General features: G+C 49.0%; 5 protein-coding genes across 5 annotated transcripts; 4 read left to right on the forward strand and 1 right to left on the reverse strand.

Annotated features, from left to right (window-relative positions):
- Positions 1-294: 294 nt before the first annotated feature.
- Positions 295-2,717, reverse strand: AFUA_1G15860 (coatomer subunit delta; the record flags this gene model as incomplete). Its single annotated transcript, XM_747859.2, has 4 exons — positions 295-1,675; positions 1,742-1,938; positions 1,992-2,435; positions 2,496-2,717. The coding sequence occupies 4 exons, from the start codon at positions 2,715-2,717 to the stop codon at positions 763-765; spliced, it is 1,776 nt and encodes a 591-aa protein (XP_752952.1). The 3' UTR covers positions 295-762.
- A 228-nt stretch (positions 2,718-2,945) lies between these two features.
- Positions 2,946-6,702, forward strand: AFUA_1G15870 (uncharacterized protein; the record flags this gene model as incomplete). Its single annotated transcript, XM_747860.2, has 2 exons — positions 2,946-4,055; positions 4,108-6,702. The coding sequence occupies 2 exons, from the start codon at positions 2,946-2,948 to the stop codon at positions 5,581-5,583; spliced, it is 2,586 nt and encodes an 861-aa protein (XP_752953.1). The 3' UTR covers positions 5,584-6,702.
- A 766-nt stretch (positions 6,703-7,468) lies between these two features.
- AFUA_1G15880 (DUF803 domain membrane protein) lies at positions 7,469-9,868 on the forward strand. The gene is made up of 8 exons (XM_747861.2): positions 7,469-7,745; positions 7,831-7,874; positions 7,927-7,952; positions 8,071-8,161; positions 8,218-8,308; positions 8,368-8,528; positions 8,608-8,899; positions 8,953-9,868. Exons 1-8 carry the CDS (start codon positions 7,732-7,734, stop codon positions 9,428-9,430), a joined length of 1,197 nt encoding a protein of 398 aa, XP_752954.2. The 5' UTR covers positions 7,469-7,731; the 3' UTR covers positions 9,431-9,868.
- A 30-nt stretch (positions 9,869-9,898) lies between these two features.
- On the forward strand, positions 9,899-13,539 carry AFUA_1G15890 (uncharacterized protein). The gene is made up of 3 exons (XM_077803990.1): positions 9,899-10,394; positions 10,525-11,249; positions 11,314-13,539. Exons 1-3 carry the CDS (start codon positions 10,184-10,186, stop codon positions 13,246-13,248), a joined length of 2,871 nt encoding a protein of 956 aa, XP_077660158.1. The 5' UTR covers positions 9,899-10,183; the 3' UTR covers positions 13,249-13,539.
- A 289-nt stretch (positions 13,540-13,828) lies between these two features.
- AFUA_1G15900 (putative importin beta-2 subunit) lies at positions 13,829-20,290 on the forward strand. The gene is made up of 4 exons (XM_747863.2): positions 13,829-14,384; positions 14,515-17,124; positions 17,177-19,458; positions 19,516-20,290. Exons 1-3 carry the CDS (start codon positions 14,283-14,285, stop codon positions 17,276-17,278), a joined length of 2,814 nt encoding a protein of 937 aa, XP_752956.1. The 5' UTR covers positions 13,829-14,282; the 3' UTR covers positions 17,279-19,458; positions 19,516-20,290.
- The last annotated feature ends 3,677 nt before the right edge of the window (positions 20,291-23,967 follow it).

A 23,967-nucleotide genomic window follows, 5' to 3' on the forward strand; every position in this document is an offset into this window, starting at 1 on the left:
AATGGATCACAGGTCCCCTGGTTCCTGCCATGGAGGACTGTCTAATAATGAGCCCTTGAAAGTCTGATGACGGTCAATGTCGGAAGAGTGTGAAGAAACTCACAGAAAAGTCGAGATACACAAGAGAGAGCGTATCACAAGGACCACGCCTGGCATGACACTGGCTGTCAATTAGTGTGTCCATGTGTCCTTAAAATCATTCCGTGGACCAATTTTCTCCAATTTGAGCCTGTTGCGCCAAGGCTTGCAGGAGTATGGTTGAACTCGAGAGAATTATAATACTGACGTCTGTCAAATGATCAAACATCGACGACATTGTTCAACTGGACAAGGGTCATTGTCAGAGATACGAAAGGTTGTTAGAACGGTAGGCTCAGAAAGGTAGGAAGCAACAAGCTATGAACTAAACGCGTATACTTTTTCTCCCGATAGTGTTCACCAGAAGGAAGCAGTGGTGTGAACCAGGCATTACTGAATTGGTAGTTAGGTAGTGTAGAAGATGCCAACAGCACACACAACTAATTAGTTGTAGCCAAGCACCCCGCGTCATTATGTAAGTTAGAGCTTTGGGAGGTCAGACGAGCAAGCTCCTGATTTACCTGAATCGGATCTCATTTCCAGTTGTAATGTCATAGTATTTGGGATAGATAGGTAAGTCGATAAAAAAAGATGTTCCGATAGCGAACAAAGAAAACGAGGTGATTCAAAGGCGATCCGAACGTCATTAGTAAGGTACTCTATACAATTCGGAATGAACAGTGATTATTCGATAACGTAACCCTCCGCAATGCTTCTCACATCTTTTGAGAATCCTGTGCTCTCCCCTTCCATCTCGAGTAGAGAGACATTGGTGACATCTACCTCAACGAATGGACTGACTTTGGAGAAGCGCACATTCATCGGGAAGAACTCGTTTTCGTCTCCATCGCCTGCAGATTCAAATTCAAAGCTTCCTGAAGCGTTGGTCTCGTCCACGGTACCGATGTTCCAGTCCAAACTATCCCCAGAGACCTCATAGACAGCGTCGAAGCTAGAGACTGTAGGCTCTGTTGCGCCAAAAGGTATGGAAACAACAACGTCTCTCAGCGTATCCGAGCCCGTGAGCTCATACTCGATTGTCACAGTGGTGGAGTCGGAGCCCTTATTCACCCACACTGTGAACGTGATGGGGAGGATATCAGCATTTTCTGACCCCGAACTAGCAACGCGCCAACGAAGGACGCCAATCGAGTTGTTGGCTGGGAAACGCTTGGTCAAGTCTTTCAACTGAATGGCTGAGGAGCTGGTGAAAACGGCCTTGTCAACATTGGGATGGGTGCGGAATTGTGCGCCATGTGTAGGATTGGCCAGCAGGTCCAGCTTGAGTTTCGTGAAAGATGGGTCGGTGATACGGAGCTGGAGGTCGCCCTTCACCTCGAACGACTTCAGGGCACCTTCACGGGTGAGTTTGGCAGAAATTGTTTCAGCAATAGTGATATGGACAGGCTCTCTGTCGGCGGATAATGAGGCCCGAGCGGAGGGGACCCTCTCGGCTGCCGGCGTCGAAACTTGGGGAGTTACCAATGGACTCGATTCATCAACTTCGGGGCCCAGATCACCACGAACTTTCTCGTAGATATCTGTGGTCTTCGATTTTTTGCCAAGTTGCATGCCTTTTCCGCGTGTGGGCAACGGTCTAAAGAAACGAGCTTGGTTAGCAACAGCCTCTCAGAGATAAGGACAATATGAGATCAAGGCATACTTCGCAAATGACTTCTTCTTCTCCGCCTCATAAGTATCGTATGTTTCGGGAGCAGCAGGACGTGATGGAGGAGTGTATACAGGATAGGATGGGGCCCTGGGTGCCATAGACCGGCCACTGCGAGCTGCCTCCTTTCGCTGCATCTCCAACTGCTTCGCCTTTCTTTTGCGCTCCTCGCTGGCTTCAAGCTCTTTGTTCTGTTCAACATTATTAGCAAGCTGTTGTACCCGAAGGCCAGTGTGTCGTATACTCTTTCGATAATTTCCTGTATTCTCTCTTCGTGACTTTCCATTTCCAGGAATGTCTTGATCTGAGAAAGCGACAGATTCTCTCGGTATCCCAGCGTGACGATTTCGTCGAACGCGCTAAGCAATTCGAAGGCATTGCGAACAATCTCCCGCTCGTCCAAGCTCTTGCAGATGCTCGTGGTCACTTGGGCGAAAAGATGAAGGCTATCAATGTCTTGAAGGATGTTGGATTGGCGGTTCGTGATGAGGACGATGTATAGCTCGTCAAGAGGTTGGTAGACAAAGCGAACATTGTCCTGTTCAACGGTTGTATGCTGGGTTCCAGAATCTGCGAGCTTTGGAAAGGACGCGAGCAAGGCTTCAATCCTGGAGCGGGCGATCTCCCGGAATTGACGTGAGAGCACTGCTTTGCCCCCCCGAGTGCATATTGATGCTGCGAGAACAACCTATTGGACACTGCGTCAGCGTAGATTTGGATACACGAGGGGGAAAAAAATAAAGCACACCATGGTTGCCCGATTGTTGGGTATCAATGTTAAAAACCGATGGTTGCTATGTAGAAGGAAGGGCTGCTTCTTCTGGGGGTTGTTGTTTGGGATATCTGCCTCATTGAAGCCGGAGTCGCTTGCTGTTCTCTTCGTCCCCGTTGGTCCGTGCACCGCGCTACCCCCTCGCTTACCGCAGCACAAGAAGCTTCTCTGGGTGCGTCCTTCTACGGAATCTATCATCGTCGACCTCGCTTTCTACCCTCCCTACTTCACCTGAGCGATACAAGCCGCCCATATTAAAGATTGGCTGGAGTTTTATTTTACATTTTTCCCTATCTGCAAAGAGAAGTGGCTTCTGACGGCTCACTCAGCCTTCTCGCTTCACGGAGCATTAGTCGCCACCAAGAAAGTTTTGCGCGTACCAGTATTAGCAACGCGAGACCTTAACACACTCCAGACACCTATGCCATGGCCACTGCATCGTCACTAGCATTTACCAACATGGAAGTCCCTGGTCTTGATGACACGATGGAGATGGCTTCTCCCTATCAGGGTCATGTGGATGATTTTGACATTGACCTCGATGTCATGGAAGACCAAGCCTCAAATGCCGACAAAGATATGACTGCAGCCGACGATTACCCGGATACATTACATGATGAGGATATAAACCAAGATGGACCGAGAGATGCCGATATGATAGATGACGTCGCCGAACCAACTATGGTCGACGCTGACGATCAATATCAGGAGGCGAGTCACAATGTAGAGATGCAATATGGGATAGAGGAGTCACATGAGGAAGAAATGCTGGAAGATGAATATGTTGACGATGCCGATACTGCAGCCCCCGAATATCAGGACGTCCAGGTTTGTGACAACACAGATAAACCAGGCACAGAAGAAGCGGGGTCGGCTGAATATCCCGTCGCGGGAGACCATGCTCAGGAGCCTGCGGTAGGGGCTCATCTTGAAGCGAAACCCAAGTATCACGATGGAAATGGTCATGAGTTACAGGGAGCCCTCGATCAGCGCAACGATGATGCAGATCAACCCCCTGATACGCATCAGCCTGAAATCGCTGGAGACACCATCAACAGCACTAACGAAACAGATCAAGTAGATTCCGCGTTAAAGCCTCTTGATGCCGCGAAGACCCGTCCGGATCCAGGTCATCCTGAGGGCTCTGATGATTATAACGAAGGCAGCGACGAGCATGCTAGTCAGATCTCGCAGCCTGTTGAAGAGCATGGTGCAGCAGGAGATGAAGGTACAGACGAGCAAGCAGCACAGGATCTCGGCCTGCAAGGGCCTGAACAATTGTCGGAGCATGAGCCTGATACGACGGGCCAGGTGGCTCTGCATCCTGTGAAGGTCTATTATCAGGACAATGAGATTTCCCTATTTCCCCCGCACGAGGGTGATTCTTCGGAGACTTTTTTCCTCGAAGATGAGAGCCTTGCTTACGAACCCCTCGGGAAACTTTTCGAGTCTTGTCGCGAGGTCCTTTATGAGCATGTTGGAGAGAATGAAACTCTCGTGCTAGACATCGAGTCATTGAATCTACAGCTCATGGAGGTGAGTGTGTCACACATGTATTCTGGTTACGCGTGCTAATATTCTGATACAGGACTCCACACATATCTCGAAGGTGACCTTGCACCAGATTATCGATGTTTATCTGCGCCTCTGCCACAATGACGGAATCGAGTCCCCCGAGCCGCTATATCTTACTTTGAGTACAAAGTCGACTATTTCAGCGGAAGTCTCAAATCTGCTACTGGCTGCGAGCGAAGGAAAGGGGCTGTCCGAGATTAATTTGTGGGATGATTACCAGGAAGTTGATGAACAGCTCGGGGAGGTCTCCGAAGCTCATGACGAAGGAGCTCATGACGAAGAAGAAGAAGAAGAAGAAGAAGAAGAAGAAGAAGAAGAAGAAGAAGAAGAAGAAGAAGAAGAGAAAGAAGAAGCTCAGGGTCAAGAAGAAGAGCCCATATCACCAAACCGCCCAATGACCAACCAGAATGTTGATGCTCGCGAATTGCAGGCTGCATCAGATGAAGATGAGTCTCACCATGACATACAGGACAATGGAGAGGCATTTAAAGCCCAGGAGCTCGTAGGCAACGACACAGCTTCTTTGGCGAAGCGGAGCTCTAGTGTTGCTCCCGCCACCGATGTCCAAGAGGACGAACTGAATGAAGAGGGAGAGGTTGAAGATGCCAATGATCCCGAATTTGACAAGGGTACCGCCAGTAACGAAGAGGCAGCTCATGAAGAATCAAACGATTCTGAAGAGCAACAGACAGATACAACTGTCACTATGACTCATCTCCCTGGAGCCGATATGAACGATGAGCTGGAAAACAAGGATGGCTCTGCCAGTCCCGTGCATAATGACCAGACAGATCGTGACCTTGGGAATGAGCATTCTGAGATTGACAAAAGTGGCGAGGAGAATCTTGAACGGACAGGTCCTGTGGAACTAGAAGTCCCTGAAGGTCCTGGCGTTAGTGATGATGAGAGACAAGACAGTGGCTCCGTCAAACCTGTCGTCGGAGATTCTCGCACAGAACAGTCGTTAGCGGGCCATGGTGGTCCTTCAATTGACGATGCCGTCGACAATGTTGAAGAACATAGTCAGGATCTGGAAGAGAGTTCCACAGCTGGTGACGACGACTATCTGCACAAGGATTCGGAATCAGTTCCGAATTTGCAGGTATCAGAGAGACAAGAACGTGATACTCCAGATCCTGCCAACGATACGCTTGGTTTCGTAGAAGATCTGTTCGAGAGTCCTTCCAAAGGTTCTAAGAACAAGGATGGAAATCTCGACGACACTAGTGAATTTGGCAAGAATCATGATGAGTTCGAGGATGATACTCCAGCCGAAATTCTCCGCCAGCATGACGATGAGTTGCCGCTCGACGATGAAGAGTATATCGATTTGGGGTTTGCCGATGGTCCCGATACTGTCGACGAAAGCCCGGTCTCCGGCTTGAGATCTCTCGATAACGGAGCTTCGAAACGATCCCGCGACCCGGAAGATGAGTTTGATATCGCCGAGAATGCCTCACCAGACCTCAAGCGCTCTCGATCCTCATGATACTCCTAGACTGCTCCCATACTTTTCCTTCATTCATTCCCATCCCCGCCATACCTGAGCTCATTCAAAAGCTCACGCCCCTATCTAACAAACATACTCATATCTAGCAAAACCAGCGGTTCGTTTCGCGATGGATGTCGATCACATATCAGCCATATACTTTGGTATTGCATTCCATTTCAGCCTAGGGAATTGTCCGACAATGGAGAGTTCGACAAGCTATTGTAGCAAGGTACGTAACACTCTGGTCTTATGCTTCTACTCGAGTACACCCACCGTCTCGAGTTTATTCCGAACTGCATTCTCCTTCTTTGAAAGCAAGCCAGGTTTGGCTGCCACGTCAGGTTTGTATGTGATATCAATTCTGCGTTTGAAGTGCATATTGTTTCTCGCATCTGCTTTCGTTTTCTTTGGCATGCAAGATGATACCTTCGACTTCGACCCATGGGTCATCCTTGGGGTCACTGTGCATGGGCTCGCCATTGTGCGCATGTCTATAACAGAAGGCCTTTATTATTATTATTATTTTTTTTTCTATAGCATTAGCTCGGCGTGATGGTGTTTCGGTGCGATGGTTTACTCCGTTCTTGCTATGCTGGACGGTATAAAATGATACGCTTAATCTTCATAATGTTCTATTCAAAATCTCCTAATTGTCTTACGGTTTGTTTTGCTAGGCATAGTACTAGAGATATGCCGGGCATCTCATGGAGTTTGCTTAATCTCTTTGTTCGTGTATTTGATGGTGCTCTTCTCCCAGTCGACAGTCGGAAGTAGTTGATCAATACGCTTCTGTCCTTACATCAGGGGCTTGTAAGGGGATAATATTGAATCCCTTCAAGGTTGCTGGTAAGCACTGAATAATCTCTGTCTGTAAGGGGATAATGGCAATAATTCCAATGAGAAAATCCTGGACACCATTTTATTACCGAAGACCATGGATAATGACCCCAAAGAACAAACATGTCCTTGGTCATCACAGTGTTGCACCACAGCATAGTGCAGAGAGGGTTATTCTTAGCACTCAGCTGCCATTTTAATTTTGCTACTTCAGGTCCTCAAAAGAAGCCCGTGGTTTGAAACGCCGATCGCAGCCAGGGGAGGCCACGGGAAGGGCTCAAGAGGAAGAACGGCCTCTGAAACAGGCTGATGATTGGATAGATAGATAATGATGGCTTGAATAAAGACGGGACCTACTCCATACTTAGCTGATTTGATTCGTTATGTAATTGTGAAGGGGACCTAATGGGATAATCAACAATACCGAAAGGACACCGTTGTCCGTTTCTAATGCGCCAAGGTATGTTGGCTGTACGGAGTACAAACAGTCTTATACTAAGGTCCCTGGCATTAGACGACGCAATTCTCGATCTGTTCAAGCTTATCGAGTTGATGCATGTTGAGTAGTAGTGCAAATGCAGTGTGCTAGCAGTAGGTAGGCATTGTCGTCTAGTTTGATACCAAGTTAGAATGGTTCTCCAGCAATAATAATACCACTTTATTGACTGAAATTTAGCGTAGGACGAAGTATCACTTTGTAGGGTCATGCCAATCACATTGTTCGCTGAGAGAGGCTTATGCGGTTATCATCGACTTTGAATAGTCCTATTTCCTGATCCTGGTTGAGATCCAACCCTTGTGTACAGACACAGTTGTTTTGAAGAATTTGCCTCATAAACTCATTATTATTTCTGTTGTGCCTTTTCAGCTTGCCTCTTACGCGTCAATCCCAAGCGCAGCCCCCCGGTTCCGTCTTTGGAGGAGAGGGAGGAACCCCACCGCACGAGCGCAGGCACCAAGCCAGTGAGATCTGGAACGCCAAACTGAAGGAAGTCTCAATCAAAGCTCTCTCTTCCATCGCAGGGAGTTCTCGACCGTTCATCGTCCCCCCCCCCCCCAAGAAAATAAGCTTGCAGAAAAGAAATTTTGGGCTGGCTCAAATTTTCTGTTTCCTCTATCTGGTCGTTCACTACTTTGCTGCGTGTTGTTCTGTTAATCCGCAGCTTCGTTGCCTGTCATTGTTGGCGCCTTCCTGATGCTTCAACCCTCCGGTGCTCTGTTGACCTCAACTTGAAATTCTCCCCAATATTTTCTCGCATTGGGATTTTTACTTGAGGAGGAGCAATCAGCTCCTGCAGATTCGTCAAGATGCTTCCAGAGAAGTACGGTTTTACTCCGCGCGGCTTGCCCGCCACTACCTGTCCGTCAGGCCAGTTCATCGCTAATAGGTTGATCCCTGTGATACAGATATGTCGGGCTGCTCTTGGCCATTCTGTCAACAATGGCTATCGGTATGTAGTATCTCTTACCAGGGTCTTTGCCTTGTATTGACTCATCTTCCAGGCACAAGTTTCGTTATCACGAAAAAGGTTCGTTCGCCTCGCCTGCCGGCCGCGGCAAACCGACCTCCATGATCCTCATCCCCGATCCGCCCGCCGATGACATGGATTGCCACATAGAACGGCATAACTGATTGATCGCATACAGGGATTAATGCACGCTTCGGAAAGGCATGGATTTGAAGGAGAAGGCTTTTCATATCTCAAAAGTCCGATATGGTGGGGTGGAGTCACTACATGTATGAATGGCTGCAATTACAAAAGGGATAGTTGGAGAGCTGACGGAGACCTACAGTGGCCATCGGGGAAGTTGCCAACTTCGCTGCATATGCCTTTGCACCCGCCATTCTCGTTACTCCGCTGGGTGCGCTTAGTGTGTTGATCGGGTAAGAAACACCGGGGTGGGATTAAGTCCTCCGCGTCTGGCTGACCGCGTCCCTCAAAGTGCTGTCCTTGGGTCCTATTTTCTGCATGAAAGACTTGGCATTCTGGGGAAACTGGGCTGCGCCTTGTGTTTGCTTGGCTCCGTTGTCATCGTTCTGCATGCGCCGCCTGATAAACCAGTCGAAACAGTTGATGAAATCCTCGATTATGCGATTCAGCCAGGTACGTCCCATGAACATCGTCCTTATCTTTCTCTCGACGTTTATCTACGTACAATGGTTGACTCGCGTCACTTTGTCAGGGTTCCTTATCTATTGCCTTGCGGTTGCGATTTTCTCGACGGTCATGATCTACCGAGTGGCGCCAGTTTATGGAAAGAAGAACCCCTTGATCTTTATCTCTATCTGCTCAACAGTGGGCTCCGTCTCCGTCATGTCCGTCAAGGCCTTCGGAATCGCTCTGAAGCTCACATTCAACGGAAACAACCAATTCACACATGCGTCAACATACGTCTTCATGATCGTCACAGGTTTCTGCATCCTTACACAGATGAACTACTTTAACAAGGCATTGAATCAGTTTTCAACATCCATGTAAGCTCTTGCGACTCCAGGAAGAAAACCCTGACGCTAACGGTGTCCATCAGTGTCAATCCTCTCTACTACGTTACATTTACAACCGCCACGCTATGCGCCTCCTTTATTCTCTTCAAGGGATTCAATACAAGTGATGCTGTCAACACCATCTCGTTGCTCTGCGGATTCCTCACAATCTTCTCCGGCGTGTACCTTTTGAACCTTTCCCGGCATGATCCCGATGGACGGCACCTGCTTAGTTCGAAGTTGGATGATGAAGGGGTGCCTACGGATGGCATTGCCAGCTTCCAGACCCGGCGGTCGATGCAATCGCGCCGGAGCAATGAGCCACACCGTCGTTCATCTAGCTTTGCTTTCATGAATGGGCATGGGGACCGCGAAGGCCTCATGCATTCCTACGATGTTGAGAATCAGGCTTTCGGTCTGTCAGAGTTGACAGAGGAGAGCGACGGAGAACCGGGGCCGACCTATAAACGAAGCGATGATATTGATCGCACCACACAACATCCCAATAAGCATGACGAGTGATAGAACGTTACGAATCACCATAGTTGTCTTATTATCTTCTCCGACGGTTCTTTACTTTCTTCACGAACAAAAAAGACACTTCTGTAACGCTTTCCTTCCACTTGCGGTTTCCTTATTGTCACAATCGATTCGTCCGTTATTTTTGCCGCAATCTAACTCGGTTTCATTACGGTCGCGGGATGCAACTGTACTTCTACTTTTCTACAAGCGCAGGATATACCAGGGTGATGGTCAAGGGCTGCTTATGATTGATTTGGATGTTTTGTTTTGGATACTCGTTTTGGATAATTGCACATTGGCTCGGCGAACAGCCCGCTTTGTCGCGTGCCAATACAAGAACTGTATATACGCACTTGTGTCGACTTTGGAATAGACTTTGTATCGATGCTATCAGCATTGATTATTTTAAGAATCCGAACTCACGTACGCAATCATGGCTTGTTTGTTTACTGATAAGAGAGCATGACAATTGGCAAGCCGCTCCAGCGCTGGGGTTGCCTAGGTATGATGTAAGACTTCTCCCGCCGGGCGAAGGTGGGTTGGCTTGGGTACGCGCAAGGTCAGCTGGGCGATTCATACCACGCCCAACGCGATTTTTTGTCAAACAGCTCGCATTGATGATGCAGACTCTTGTGACATACTGGCATACCTGTGAAACTCAGCTGTACACCTTGGGTTGTGATTTCAAGCGTTTCTCGTCTTCACGTACACCAGTCTGGGTCGTTGCCTCCACAGAGAATTCTATCCGGCGACATGCCTGGCTTGCTGCGCAAGTTTGTCATTATCGCGGCTGTGGACGGCCTCATTCTTCAGCCGCATGGGAATGGAGGACGTAACAGTGGCAATTACGAGCCACAGTCTGTCCGGATTGACTACAAGACCAACAAGATCTCGCCCCTGCCGGCGCCGGCATCGGATCCCGCTGTGAGGAAAGAGGCCGGACTGGAGGCTTATGGTCTAGTCGGTAAGTTAGCATCTTCAGCTACTGTTAGTGATATTGTCTTCAGTCTATGCAATTCTGAATATACCAAACTTCTTCCCCCCTGGCAAAAGCTCTCTTGGGCACCGGCCGCTAACTGACCGTCTTAATTGAGGTCTTTTATCCGTTGCATCATACTCGTTTCTGATCTCGATAACGCAACGCCAGCAAGTGGCACAGATACAAGGCAAACCAATATACTCCATAACCAATGTTGCCATCATTCCGCTCTCATCGCAGGCGGATGCCGGTCGGGCAATCTCCCAGGCAAAAGAAACCCTTCTTCAGGACGAGGCGGGTGTAGGCGAGACAGCGTCAGAAGGCAGCATCTCTGACGACGAGACAGATGGGGGAGAACCCGACATCAACAGTGAGCCATCATCTCCAACGCAGGACGACCCTTCCCTCCGAGACCGCAATGAAAGTATAGCCGAAGAAGTGATTGGGAAGCGTGTCCGGTTCGGGCGATTCGCTGCGAGCTGGCTCTCAAGAAAGACACTAGGACTCCCAGGGCTTAGCAATGTCCGCCAGGACACGACGGAGAGGCTTCTCGGGAGCGAAAAGGACTTGGGAACCGAACTGCAGCCTCCAATCGCGAACTTGGAGATGTCACCTGCGGCCTCGGATGCGCCAGGTGCTGGCGCAGACTCGCCGTTGGAAAGTGGAAAGGAAGTTTCTGACCCAACGGTCGAACTGCTGCCGAAGTTGCTGCGGTACACCAGACTTATATATTCTTCACAGAACTTCTTCTTTGCCTACGATTACGATTTAACAAGGTCTTTCGGTGCCCAGGAAACGCGCAACGACCATATACCTATGCACAAAGTAGTTGATGAGTTGGTATGTGAAATCGCTCTCGAACTGAACGTAACGAGGCCGTTTAGCTGACCCTGGATATCCACAGTTTTTCTGGAATAAGAACTTGATGAATCCTTTCATCAAAGCCGACGCGCACAGCTTCATCTTACCTCTTGTGCAGGGTTTCGTAGGCCAGCGAGAGTTCACCGTGTCGGCTAAATCAGAACAGCCAGATTCCAACGTCGCAGAGGAGCACACAGAAGGTCGAATGCTCGGTGAGAAAGACGAGTCACAGAGCATCAAGGTTGATGCCGCGAAGCGAAATTTCCTATTGACTTTGATTTCGCGACGGTCGGTCAAGCGACCTGGGCTCCGGTATCTTCGACGCGGCGTTGATGACGAAGGGAACACGGCAAACACTGTTGAAACGGAGCAAATCCTTTCAGTTCCTAGTTGGGATCCCGGCCACAATGTATATTCTTACCTTCAAGTGCGCGGATCGATCCCTCTCTATTTCTCGCAGTCTCCATATGCTTTCAGACCGGTTCCGGTGCTTTACCATTCGACGGAGACAAACCAATTTGCATTTGACAGGCATTTTCGGAATCTCGCTCGAAGGTATGGCAAACTCCAAGCGGTGTCTCTTATCGACAAGCAAGCCGGTGAACTGAAGCTTGGTAATGAATACGAAAAATATGCGCGGGTGCTGAACGACTCTGGCGGCATTGACGGTGTACCTCTCAGAATGGAGTGGTTTGACTTCCACAATGAATGCCGGGGGATGAAGTTCGAGAACGTGAGCCGACTTGTAAAACGTTTAGAGTCCGTCCTAAACGAGTACAGCGATACAATTGTACGGAATGGCACGGTCACTCGAAGCCAGACGGGCATTATTCGCACCAACTGCATGGACTGTTTGGATCGTACCGGTGTTGCGCAATGTGCCTTTGGTCAGTGGGCCTTGGAACGCGAACTGAAGCTCGAGGGCATTGACATCGATTTGAGTCGCGACTCGTCTACCCAGTGGTTCAATACCCTCTGGGCAGATAATGGCGATGCGATCTCGAAGCAGTACTCCTCCACGGCAGCTTTGAAGGGAGACTACACTCGAACTCGCAAGCGTGACTATCGAGGCGCACTGAACGATCTCGGATTGACGCTGTCTAGATACTATAACAATATTGTCAATGACTACTTCTCACAGGCATGCATTGATTATCTTCTGGGAAATGTATCGACTCGTATATTCGCAGAATTTGCCATGGAGATGCGAACGGCGGATCCCGGGATCTCCGTGCAGAAACTACGCCGGAGCGCGATCGATACGAGCTGCAAGATCGTGATTAGCGACCAGTCGGAAGAGTTCCTGGGAGGCTGGACTATGCTCACTCCTCGGCAGCCCAACACCCTCCGAACTTTACCATTCGAGGAAGCGGTCCTGCTCCTGACTGACGCGGCTGTCTACAGTTGCCGCTTTGACTGGAATACTGACAAAGTAACCTCATTCGAGCGCATCGATTTACGCTCAATATCGCGTTTGAATTACGGCACTTATATCACATCGATCTTGACTGAGTCACAAGCGAATGAACAAGGCAATGTTGGACTAGTCATCGAGTACCGCGACGGCGGCGAGAACGCCTGGCGCGTCAACACCCGGTCTCTGAAGAGTGATGTCGACACCAAGTCCCAGAACAGCAATGCGCAAGCCAGCGGCGAACGTGGCTTATATTCTTGGCTCCGAGGTGGCACGCAGTCGACCACGCGATTCATTGCCTTCAAAGCGCTTCCGCAATCCAACTCCGTCGCAAAAGACAGTACCGCAGGTAGCGGCACTGTGAGTGAAACCGACTGGGTGCGGTCTATCTGCGAAGAGATTGAGCGCGCGATGATGGCCGGCGAGGGACCGCGTCCCGGTGAAGGAGGAAAGCCTCCGTCTGTCATTGAGAACTCAGAGATTATCTCTCTGGAAGACGCCAAGAAACGTACAGGGATTCTGGAGCATCTGGTTTATGATATCAAGAAATTGGTCTGGGCGTAAGGGTGGGATTATATGCAGTCAATAGTGAGGGCTCCTCGAATAAGACCCGGGAAGTCCGTCTTTGGAGGCTGGTTGCTGCATTCAGCTGGTTGAAGTTTCTCTTGATATATATTGCAAGTGATGTATAGAATAATGTAGAGAGGAGCACATCTTGCATAGCATTGCTTTCTGTCTTTGTCAGATAGACCTATTTTACAATCTGATAGACACTCTTATGAGCTGACTCTGAACTTGGCATACAACGATGCAAAGTGTTGATATCATCCCAAATCAAGAGCAAGATGGTTCATGACAAAGGCAGTGTACTTGATCAACTCCTGGAGTGCCTAAGGTAAGAATGGTATAATACGGGTTTGAATATAGGTAATCTCTGGGTGTTATAATACCTTTCAACGCATGAATTACCACTCATGGCGTACCTTGAGAACCCACACGAAAGCCTCATTGATGAACCACCTTTTTTGTCATTATACATCAGGATATGCATGGTATCCTGCAAATTTTTTCTATAACCTCCTCTATACTGATAATTACCCGCATAAATAGTCCTCCTTTAGGATGTTGTGCTGCTGGCTCTACATTGGAGGATTTGTTGCCATAATTACCTTGAAGGTGGTATCCGTATTTCACTTTCACTCCCAAAGAACTTTTTGCTGGCAGGGATATATTTTTTTTTTCAGCCACCAGACGGGCTTTTGGTCTTCTATAAGGCTTGCTCTATTCACATATCTTTCATATATGCTGTTAATAATACAATCTACACCTTACTTGATCTGCAGTAGTCATACATCTATAATACTTATCCTTTTCTGAGGAGAGGCGAAGAATCGCACGGGTTGGAGACCGCTTTCCCCCAAGTATCTAGTGGACGGCGGGGTTCACTGGGCTACACTACTACCGCCAACTAACCTCTCCCTCCTCTGTCTCCCACATACTCTTTCTCTTGGGGCATTTTTGCCTTTCGTATCCGACGTTGTCTTTCTTTTTTTTTTAATTTTCCTTTTTTTATATTTCTTCTCATATTAATCGACAGAATGGAATGGCAACCTCAGGATGAGCCATTGAGGCAGCTCGCCTGCTGTCTCAGGGACTCGTTACATCCTCACAATCGCGCAGCACAAAAGCAGGCCGAACAGGTAGGCTTTACACTTTTTTCCGTTCCCATGTCTTTCGCATCGGCAGATTGCTTTCTCGCCTCACATATACATTCCAGAGGGCTAGGTACATGTGACTGACAAAACCTTCTTTTGTTTTCCGGTTTGATAGATGCTTGTTCAAGCGACATCCTCCCCCGACTATGTCAATTATATTACCTATCTTTTTTGCACCCCGCAAATCCCCCCGGCCGTGGGCATGGATGACGATACTTACAATCTGGTCCGTTTCGCCGCTGCGATGAACCTCAAGACGAAGATCCGTGTCGCATACAATACAATTTCTCAGCCCAGTTTAGCATACATCCGATCCGCGACCCTGGCCGGGTTGCGAGACAGCAACCTTCAGGTGCGGAACTCCGCCGGTAGCATTATCACGGAACTGTTGCAACAGGCGGGGCTGTTGGCGTGGCCGGAGGTGCTGCATGAACTCCTCAGTCTGGTGGAGAACGCTTCGGGGGACGTCCCGGTCCTGGCTCAGGAAGCCGCCATGTCGGCCCTCGCGAAAGTTTGCGAAGACAACCGCAAGGTCCTCGATCGGGATTACGAGGGGCAACGCCCTCTCGATGTGATAATCCCGAAGTTGATGGACTTCACATCCAGCGGGAGCCCCAGGGTTCGGTCTATGGCGTTGAGCACCATCCACGTCTTCCTCCCCAGCAGACCGCAGGCGTTGATCGCCTCGTTGGATCTGTTCCTTTCGCAGTTGTTCCAGCTCGCCAGCGACACCGACACCGATGTGCGACGTATGGTGTGTCAGACTTTCGCGCAGTTAGTAGACTTTGCCCCTGAAAAGCTCGTCCCGCACATGGAAGGATTGGTCAACTATATCATCATGCAGCAGAACAACGCGGAGGACCCCGAACTCGCGCTCGATGCGGCGGAGTTCTGGCTGGTTGCAGGAGAGCAGGCGAAGCTGCAACAGCCCTTGGCGCCACACATGCCAAAGATTGTTCCGGTGCTGCTCCGGAGCATGGTATACGATGAGGATGATGCGATTCGCCTATCGGGTGAAGGCGATGATGCTGAACTTGAAGACCGTGAGGAGGACCTCAGGCCCCAATTCGCCAAATCGAAAGCCGCTCGTTTGGACCTCTCTAAGTCCGGAGCGCAAGCTAACGGCGACACGGCCGCTGGCGAAGATGACGATGACGACCTGAGCGAGGGTGAAATTGAGGATTCCGAGTTCGGTGATGACCCGGAGGACGAGTGGACCCTGAGAAAATGTTCCGCGGCTGCGCTGGATGTCTTTTCCAACGTTTATCACCAGCCTATCTTCGAGATCATCCTGCCCTATCTGAAAGAAACTCTCCGCCATGAGCAATGGCCCCAGCGTGAAGCCGCTGTCCTGACGCTCGGTGCGGTTGCAGATGGCTGTATGGATGCAGTCACGCCCCATCTTCCCGAGCTTGTCCCTTACTTGATTTCGCTATTAAACGACCCCCAGCCGGTCGTACGACAGATTACCTGCTGGTGTCTTGGACGATACTCGGAATGGGCTTCGCACTTGGCTGACCCATTAGAAAGGGCTCGTTTCTTTGAGCCTATGATGGAGGGTATACTGCGCCGGATGCTGGATGGCAATAAGAAGGTGCAAGAGGCGGCCGCATCGGCCTTTGCCAGCCTGGAGGAGAAGTCAGACGCTAACTTGATACCCTACTGTGAGCCGATTTTGAGGCAGTTTGTGCAGTGCTTTGGAAAGTACAAGGATCGGAATATGTACATCTTGTATGATTGCGTCCAGACGCTCGCTGAATGTGTGATGGGAGAACTGGCGAAACCGCACCTGGTGGATATCCTGATGCCTGCCCTGATTGATCGGTACAACAAGGTGACGGATCAGTCCCGGGAACTCTTCCCCTTGCTCGAGTGCCTGGGGTACATTGCTGCGGCGTATGGCGACACCTTTGCTCCGTTTGCACCTCCTCTGTTCCAACGGTGCACAAAAATCATCTACGAGAACCTGCAGGAATACATTGCGTCTGTCAACAACCAGGCCATTGATGAGCCCGACAAGGATTTCTTGGTGACCAGTCTAGACCTCCTCAGTGCGATCATACAAGCCATCGATCCCCAGAAGAGCGGCGAACTGGTAGCCACCTCGCAACCCCGCTTCTTTGATTTGCTCTGCTTCTGCATGGAGGACCCGAATTACGAGGTCCGGCAGTCGTCGTACGCATTACTCGGTGACTGCGCCATCAATATCTTCCCTCAGCTTGAGCCATATATCCCCAACATAATGCCTACCTTGATCAAGCAGCTCGACCTGGACTTGATCCGAGATGATGAGCGACACACCGGGTTCAGCGTACTGAACAATGCCTGTTGGTCGTGCGGGGAAATTGCCGTCACCGAGAAAGCCAATCTGGCACCGTACGCCGACAAGCTGTACCATGGACTGTCTACCATTATTAACAACGAGGAAATTATCGACTCGGTGAATGAGAATGCCGCGATGGCGCTCGGAAGATTGGGTTTCTGCTGCTCCGATCAACTTGCCTCGCGCCTGGCCGAGTATGCCGGCTCGTTTCTGAAGTCGATGAACAAGATTGAGTTCACGCGCGAAAAGGCATCCGCATTCCTCGGTTTCAATCACGTTGTGATGAAGAACCCGCAGGCCCTGGAGTCTTGTCTGGGCGAGTACTTCCAGGCCATTGCCACCTTCCCTACCAAGTCACTTCATCAAGAGGACTACCGTGATATCCAGAGCTCGTTCCAGCAGGTTCGTTGTAGTTTTATCCCACTGTTCGATGGCATTTGCTAATGAAGAGCAGGTCCTGCAAGGCTATAAAAATATGATACCCGATTTCGATTCGTTCCTCACCCAGCTTCCGCAGCACGTGGTCCAGAAACTCCGTTCTGTGTACCAGATTTAGAGTCGGCAGTGGTCTTACGATTTCGTCTAAAAAAAAAGAAACCCATTCTTTTCCTTTTTTGACGGGGAACCGGCGCAATTCAGAAATGCATTACATTCTTCTATCTTCTTTAATGATTGTTGCATTCTGAGTGTGGCGAGTATTTCTGTTCAATTCATTAGGGCGGAGTGAACCTTGATTTCTTTGTGTTTACTTCATAGGCGTGTTTCCTGTCCAGTTTAATCGTGTTTTGTCCTTCTCTTCTACGCACATGTTGTGATGTTTGGGTCTGCATAGAGCGTTGATCTGATGGGCAGTGACAGTACAAAACTGCAATGGAAAGTGGCATCATCGGATGTTCTCCTGATCATGAGTCTGGGGAAGCAAAAGCAGTATAATGCGGAAGGGTATATACCACGAAAGAGAAGGCAAGATGCGGCAAGAGGACTCTGGATGGATGGGCGAGGATTTGTACCCTCCGTCGATCTGTTATGAAATTTATGAGATAGCTAAGGTAGCTAGTAAGATATGATAGACTAGGTAGCGACTGATTATTCTTGATGGCGATATCTCAGACAGTGAGCGGTAGCAGACTCGGTCAGAGTGTTCTTCACTTTGGTAGAAACAAAATGCGTGGCAACTGCCAGACCTGTGTCATGTTCAGCATTGGCCAACATTGGTAGCTGGACAAGGCTGTAGGTAAACATGACTCTCAGCAGGCTGAAGGCCTGTCAGGGTATCACTGTCTCCGACCTTTCGCCTCTGGATTGTGGGAGATATCCATCCCAACACGTAACAAATCGTCAACGTCGCTCTTCACTGGAATCACAGAGTGCATTCTGACTTCCAGCCCAGCATCAGACACAGACCTGATCTCGGACATCTATTTTTAACAGTTTCAGCCCGCTGGCTGCATTGCAAGTATACTTCATACTTGTGTGCTATTAGCTGCTTCAAACCCCTGCATCATCTTCTGGCCATCCAAATCCACAGGGAAATTTGGTGTATCTACTGCGTACTTCACGGAGTATGTACCCACGAGCGGAGACTGAGATGAAGATCAACGCCGCTACGCGGATGATCCAAAGCCTAGATCCGAGAGGGGGAGATAAGTATAGAAGCAATCGCCTCTTGGCATGGGCACTGATCACCGGCTGTTCATCAGTGCAACTGCGAGTGAGTGCCGATTCGCATCGCGAAATAAGGCCTGAACGGGAAGGAGGCTACCATTACGCCTGCGCTACTTCCTGTATTCTCCCATCTCCGTGTTATCCTTGATGATTTGGATATAATGATTCTAGTTGATACCGGGGGAGATTCTGGGCAATTTCCGGGGTTGCCCTGGTGCATACAGGGAGGTGTCATGTTCCAAGGCTAGGGAGTATGCAAGCGTGACAGGGCGTCCTCCTCCGATAATATCCATGCTCGATCTCGCCAATTGGGAGCAGCACTCGCATTTTGACACCCATCTAGGTAAGACTGAAGAATCGGAGCTTAGGGCAAGGCTATCTCTCGCAGACAATGACAATCTGGTCTAATTGCTGAATGCACACCATCGAGATTGGAGCCTAGAGACTACCGGGACTGGACAGAGGGTTTGGGTTTAGCCTTAGGACAATAATGACCACTGACCACAGGCCTCGGCCACTGGCACTGACCAGCGAGTTTTCCTAGTGAGCTGCACCTGGCTGGTGGGGGCTGTGAATTATTATTCATTGTTATACAGCGAACTTCAAACTGCATTGCATGACACCTTTGCTTCGTGGAGAAGTACAGTTTCGGGTATGGTGTCTGCTGCTGGCGTCTTGGCTTTGAGGCTCTTGTTGTGTCTTTGTCATCCATCTCTGTCCATCTGACTACTACTCTCTTAGTGGTCTTTACTTGTGCTGTAGTATACAGAGTACGTAGACTGGACAAGTACGGACGAGAGTGTGATGCGAGTCCCTACGCAGAGTAGTCTGTCCGTAAAAGGCAATTGACAAGACGCTTCTGATAGGACGACAAGCCTTGGTAAAATATCGTTGGCTGGGAGCAGCTGGCTGTATTATTATTAATCACTCCTCCGTCCGTCGTGCCTGATTTCGCTTTCACTGTCCAGTGTGGTTTACTCCATATAGCTTGAATTCGGTTGGCTTCGTCCTGGAAGTTTTAACCCTGAAGTGGGCCTGATTGTGGTCGGTTATGGATTCCATAGGAAGGCTGTGAGTCACATAGCGCATCATAGACATTGATCCGTTCGTTCTAGCCTGGTTGATCAGGGACGTTAGCTTAGTCCGCTTCAAAAAGTCCTAACCATTAGGTTCTGACATAGCCATTTATGGCCTAAGCGGAAAAGGGTGATTATCGTCCTCACAGACTGCATGTCGGGGCGAGCTCTGACAAGTGACGAGGGGGTATTCGTCTTTCGAGAAGGACGGTGATTCAAACGGAGACGGAGGCAGTAGTCACATCCTTGACTCCATGGCCCTGGACAGGAACACATGGCTACAAGTGACTATTCCTGCACTCTGCAGGTTGCTTCACCCTGTCAACCCACATGGCATCCAGGGAAGGGCGGGGCGTCCATGTGTGCGCCCTTCGCCCGTTTGGGTACATTGCATCCTACGTACACAGCATACCTTTGACATACCCTGATCACTAATAAAGCGGTCCTTGGACTGCTACGTTGTCATGGAAAGCTCATTAATTTCCACTCTTTTCGCTTTCTCAAATGAACGACCTCCTCGACGTTCATCTCGCTTAGTATGCCCATCGAAAGTGTAAAAAAACAATGGGTACCAAATCCCAGACAAAGAAGAGCAGCCGAATTAAAGTTGCGCCGGACCTCGAGAAAAAATTAAGTTGACAGACCCAAACAAGCGGTGATCTAGACCCGCACTAACCTGATTAGGTTCCATCTCGCGAGAAACGCAGAACATGGACCGGGATATCACCCCAGGCTGGCTTCCCATTGGTTCAAGACAGAAAGCCCCGTCAGGCTGGATTCCATCAAAGGTGATGGAGGTGGGGCCCGACGGAAATCTGAGTGGGCAGCGACCATCAGACGCGGAGAGCGACGCCCTAATTATGATTGGGTGTTGGAATCGGCAACGACCGATGGATTCTAAATTTGGTTAGTGAGGGGTTATCGGAGGCAAGGGTCTGCCTGACCCACTTCCACTCTTCAACAAAGATTGTCCTTCTCAACTTCTAGTTCTGGAGGGGTGAAATCTTTGTGAATAACAGGGATGAAGTTACAAGTCTTCGCCAAGGCTCGGCTCTGGAGCTCAGGCCCTACAGAAAAGTAGGCTTCATCGTCTTATTGATCTCTTAACCGACTGTTGCCTACTCTTGGACGTCAGCCTTCGCTGAGACACGGTGACAGTGATGCCTGCCCAGGCAAGATCCTGTCATGGGCAACAGCCACATGAAATCACCGATTACTGATTGATCAGGGATTATCCCTTCGGTAAGAAAACGTGGTGATGCTCTGTATTACAGTGCATGAGAATACACATGGGGTCGGGTGGGGAAATACCTAGTAGAGCATGGACAGTACTCCAAATCACAGTACATATGCAGGGGGTCTACTGAATGAAAATGACTCGAAAAGGCGAAACAATCGACAGGATCATCAGGTGATGTCACAAAATTGGCACTGATAATCCATGTCGCCAAACTACAGAGCACAGCACTTTAGAGTCTTGTTGATCTTTTCGACCACAAGCAAAAACAGAATTATTAAAGCTACAAACTTATGAGGCTTCTCATTGGGCAATGAGTTCTGCGCCTTCCCCATGACCATGGTCTCGGCCCGCAACCCCGAATAGCTCTGATAGTCTAGGATAGCCTCTGCAATTCCCACCATGACCTAGTCATGTAGGTACTTGTAAGCAGTCGCGATTTTGTTCTGTCACACCCTTCCTTGGCCGTTCTTTTCATCCTTCGAAAGCCTTTCTAATCCTTCTGCGGAATACCACCGAAATGCCACTAACCCGCCGAATTCTGAGGTCATAGTCTTATATATTATTGCGGAAGCGTTCCTTTCTCGATTGGACGTGGGTCGAAGCCGCCGGCCAGAAGTTTCATCCGGCGGCCTGGGAATATCTTGTCCCACACAAGGCGTGACTGGGCCTTGGCGTCTGCGTCTCAAGGCTGAAACAGCGTGGCATTCCACCCAGAGCTCAGTGACTAGGGTACATCCTGTTATCTTCTTCGACTATTCAACCTCGTGCACATATGCATTTGATTTGCAATGTAATTTTTTTTTAATAGCCCATGTCAGTCTGATTCTTCAGATGCAAACATACGCATTTATTTGCCAGGGCTCTTGAAGAGGCTGATTGTGATCGTGGCCTTCACTGGTTTGGTCAAAACTCAGCCGCAAATGACCCTGGTTGCTGGGATCGCTCAGGCATGAGCTGCACAGCACAGTGTTCTTCAAACTTTCCTTAGCTGGAAGAAGTGTTTCCAGTAATAGCAGCAAACTTTGAGAATTGCTGAGCTCCCATCTCCGCGGTGCGAATGCTAAACAGATTGTTTGTGCTCCAGACTGGTCCTAAAGAAGCCTTTCCCTCTCAAACTAGCGTGATGATGCCTTAACTGGTTAGTACCTCATACTTTAGAGTGTCACTGCTTCAGCCTAGCTTGGATTAGTTGATGCGGAGCTGGGCGAGATTGATTGGCCCATGCAGTGCCTATGACGGTTTTTGGTCTTTCTGGGTTTAGTGATCTGACCAATTTTTCTTGTTTCGATTGCTTTTTGCCATCCCTGATACTGCGGATTATTCTTGACGGTTTTTGCCTTGAAGAGCAGGTACTACTGCTGCGAGCAGTTTGATGGTCAATGTATCATTACTTTACCCTGACGGCAGCAGTGTTGATTCGACAACATCGAACCTCCCTCAGGTCGGAATCTGACCTGTACGTCACTTGAGAAGTGGAGCCAACGTGTTTTCTTGGCTTGAAAGGGCAATTTCGTTCTGCCAGTCTAAGGGGCACAGCGGCCCAACTTCAGCACCGATGACCGACAATGAGACAAAGCCTATTTATTTCCATCCGCGCAAGTTTTAAGCTTACTATTTTTTTCAAAAGTTTGAAAGGTTAATTGCACTTGAGAGTTGAGATCTTCGTTAGCAGTTAGGTATCTGAATTAGTAACAGATAGTTAGCACATAGCATAAGCTAGCCTAGGCCATCGGTTCATCATCAGCTAAATCAATTGGAAGTCTAATTGTGATAGACAGAATCAACCCAATCAAGAGTTGACATAAGCGGTGTTAGCGTGTCAATCGTCAGCATCCAGCAATCCCTTGGCATTAGACTTAGACTCAATTTGGATACAATGAACGAGAAACATTCATTTAAAACTGTCTCCTCCGCTCATCCTCCACACAGCCGAATCGGCAACAGGCGCCTACCCGAGACAAGAAAAGGGGTTGTTGATTAGTGTTTTTGTGGAGTAAATGTGATGTTTACCTGTTCGCTCAACAGTTCAATTTCTCAAGTTCCGACAGTTAGGGGGTAATACTCAAAAAGGCGAGATTGCCAGCAATGCAGAGCCACTCCCTGAGTCCTGTAAGGTTGTTCTTGAAGTGACGAATGACAAGGGAATATTGGGTGAGCTGTCTGTCAGACTCACTGCCCGCCTAGCTAGATACTAATGCTAACCACAACCAGTATAGTCAGGGAATTGTACCGTGGTCCGCGGAGATTTGTCCCCAACCAATGTCTGTCTCTCCCCCAAAATCCAGAATGGGCAAGTTCTTCGAAAATAAATGAACCATTCCGTGATTGTTACAGATGCCCCAGATTCCACCAAGTTGGACGTTTTTCTGGATCAAGAGGATCCAGAGATCCGGCAGACCCTGTCCGGATCCCGACTGAACATGGTAGGTTTCAAGTTTAAGCAGTGGGCGTCCAAGTCCCTAAAGACGGCGATATGACACTTCTCGTTTGGAATGTGATTTCTGTGTGATTTCTTTTTTCTTTCGCCCCTTTTCTTGAATCATTGTAGACAAGGATACAATGCAACCCATTCTGCTCAAGGGATAATTGACTGCAGCATGACGAAATGATAGTCCGGCACTTCAATAGTGCTGTACTGAACATTACTAACCTTGACATTTGCGCCCTACACTTTGCCCGTTTCTGCTCGCCGACAGCCCTTGGCGAACAGTGGAGATAAACACCTTCTGCAGTGTCCATCCTATGTCGGGTCTCGGTCTTGCAAAAAGTGCGACAGGCTGTCTACAGCAAGTCCAGACGAAACTGTATTATGGCCTGTCAAGTTAGACGGCCTTAGAATATCTTCCGGAGCCACCAAATCCATAAACAGTATAGTGGTGGTGGTGATTCTGCCAGTGGTGCAACCGGCTGGAGGGGGAAGAAAAATGATGATTCGATGCTTTAGGACTAGAGAAATGCTGGACAGGGGCCAGGTCAAAGCTACCCCGAATAACCCCTCTTCCAGCTGAACTCCAGGTGCTATTTGAGTCCATTTGTATCCTTAAACGTATTTTTGTGTCCAGCCGTAGATTTTCTTTTCTTTTCTTTTCTTTTTTTCTTTTCTTTTTTTTTTCTTTTCTTATTTTATTTAATTTTATTAATCTTTTTTCTTATCATATTGAATATTTCCCCCCCCCCCCCCCCTTAGCCCTTACACATGTAACTGATACTAAGGAATTGCTTTCCGGTTATCTTTCCACGTAGGAGACACTCTAGGATCATCGT

This window comes from Aspergillus fumigatus, chromosome 1 (genome assembly GCF_000002655.1).
Source record: "Aspergillus fumigatus Af293 chromosome 1, whole genome shotgun sequence".
Classification (NCBI taxonomy): domain Eukaryota; kingdom Fungi; phylum Ascomycota; class Eurotiomycetes; order Eurotiales; family Aspergillaceae; genus Aspergillus; species Aspergillus fumigatus.

Bases quoted from the DNA above. Each gene is read 5' to 3' on its own strand.
- AFUA_1G15900 (XM_747863.2), top strand. From the start codon at position 14,283: ATGGAATGGCAACCTCAGGATGAGCCATTGAGGCAGCTCGCCTGCTGT. The intron at 14,385-14,514 runs GTAGGCTTTACA...CCGGTTTGATAG, and splicing joins CACAAAAGCAGGCCGAACAG to ATGCTTGTTCAAGCGACATC. The intron at 17,125-17,176 runs GTTCGTTGTAGT...AATGAAGAGCAG, and splicing joins TCCAGAGCTCGTTCCAGCAG to GTCCTGCAAGGCTATAAAAA.
- AFUA_1G15880 (XM_747861.2), top strand. The intron at 7,875-7,926 runs GTATGTAGTATC...CTCATCTTCCAG, and splicing joins TCTGTCAACAATGGCTATCG to GCACAAGTTTCGTTATCACG. The intron at 8,900-8,952 runs GTAAGCTCTTGC...GGTGTCCATCAG, and splicing joins AATCAGTTTTCAACATCCAT to TGTCAATCCTCTCTACTACG.
- AFUA_1G15890 (XM_077803990.1), top strand. From the start codon at position 10,184: ATGCCTGGCTTGCTGCGCAAGTTTGTCATTATCGCGGCTGTGGACGGC. The intron at 10,395-10,524 runs GTAAGTTAGCAT...GTCTTAATTGAG, and splicing joins GGAGGCTTATGGTCTAGTCG to GTCTTTTATCCGTTGCATCA. The intron at 11,250-11,313 runs GTATGTGAAATC...GGATATCCACAG, and splicing joins ACAAAGTAGTTGATGAGTTG to TTTTTCTGGAATAAGAACTT.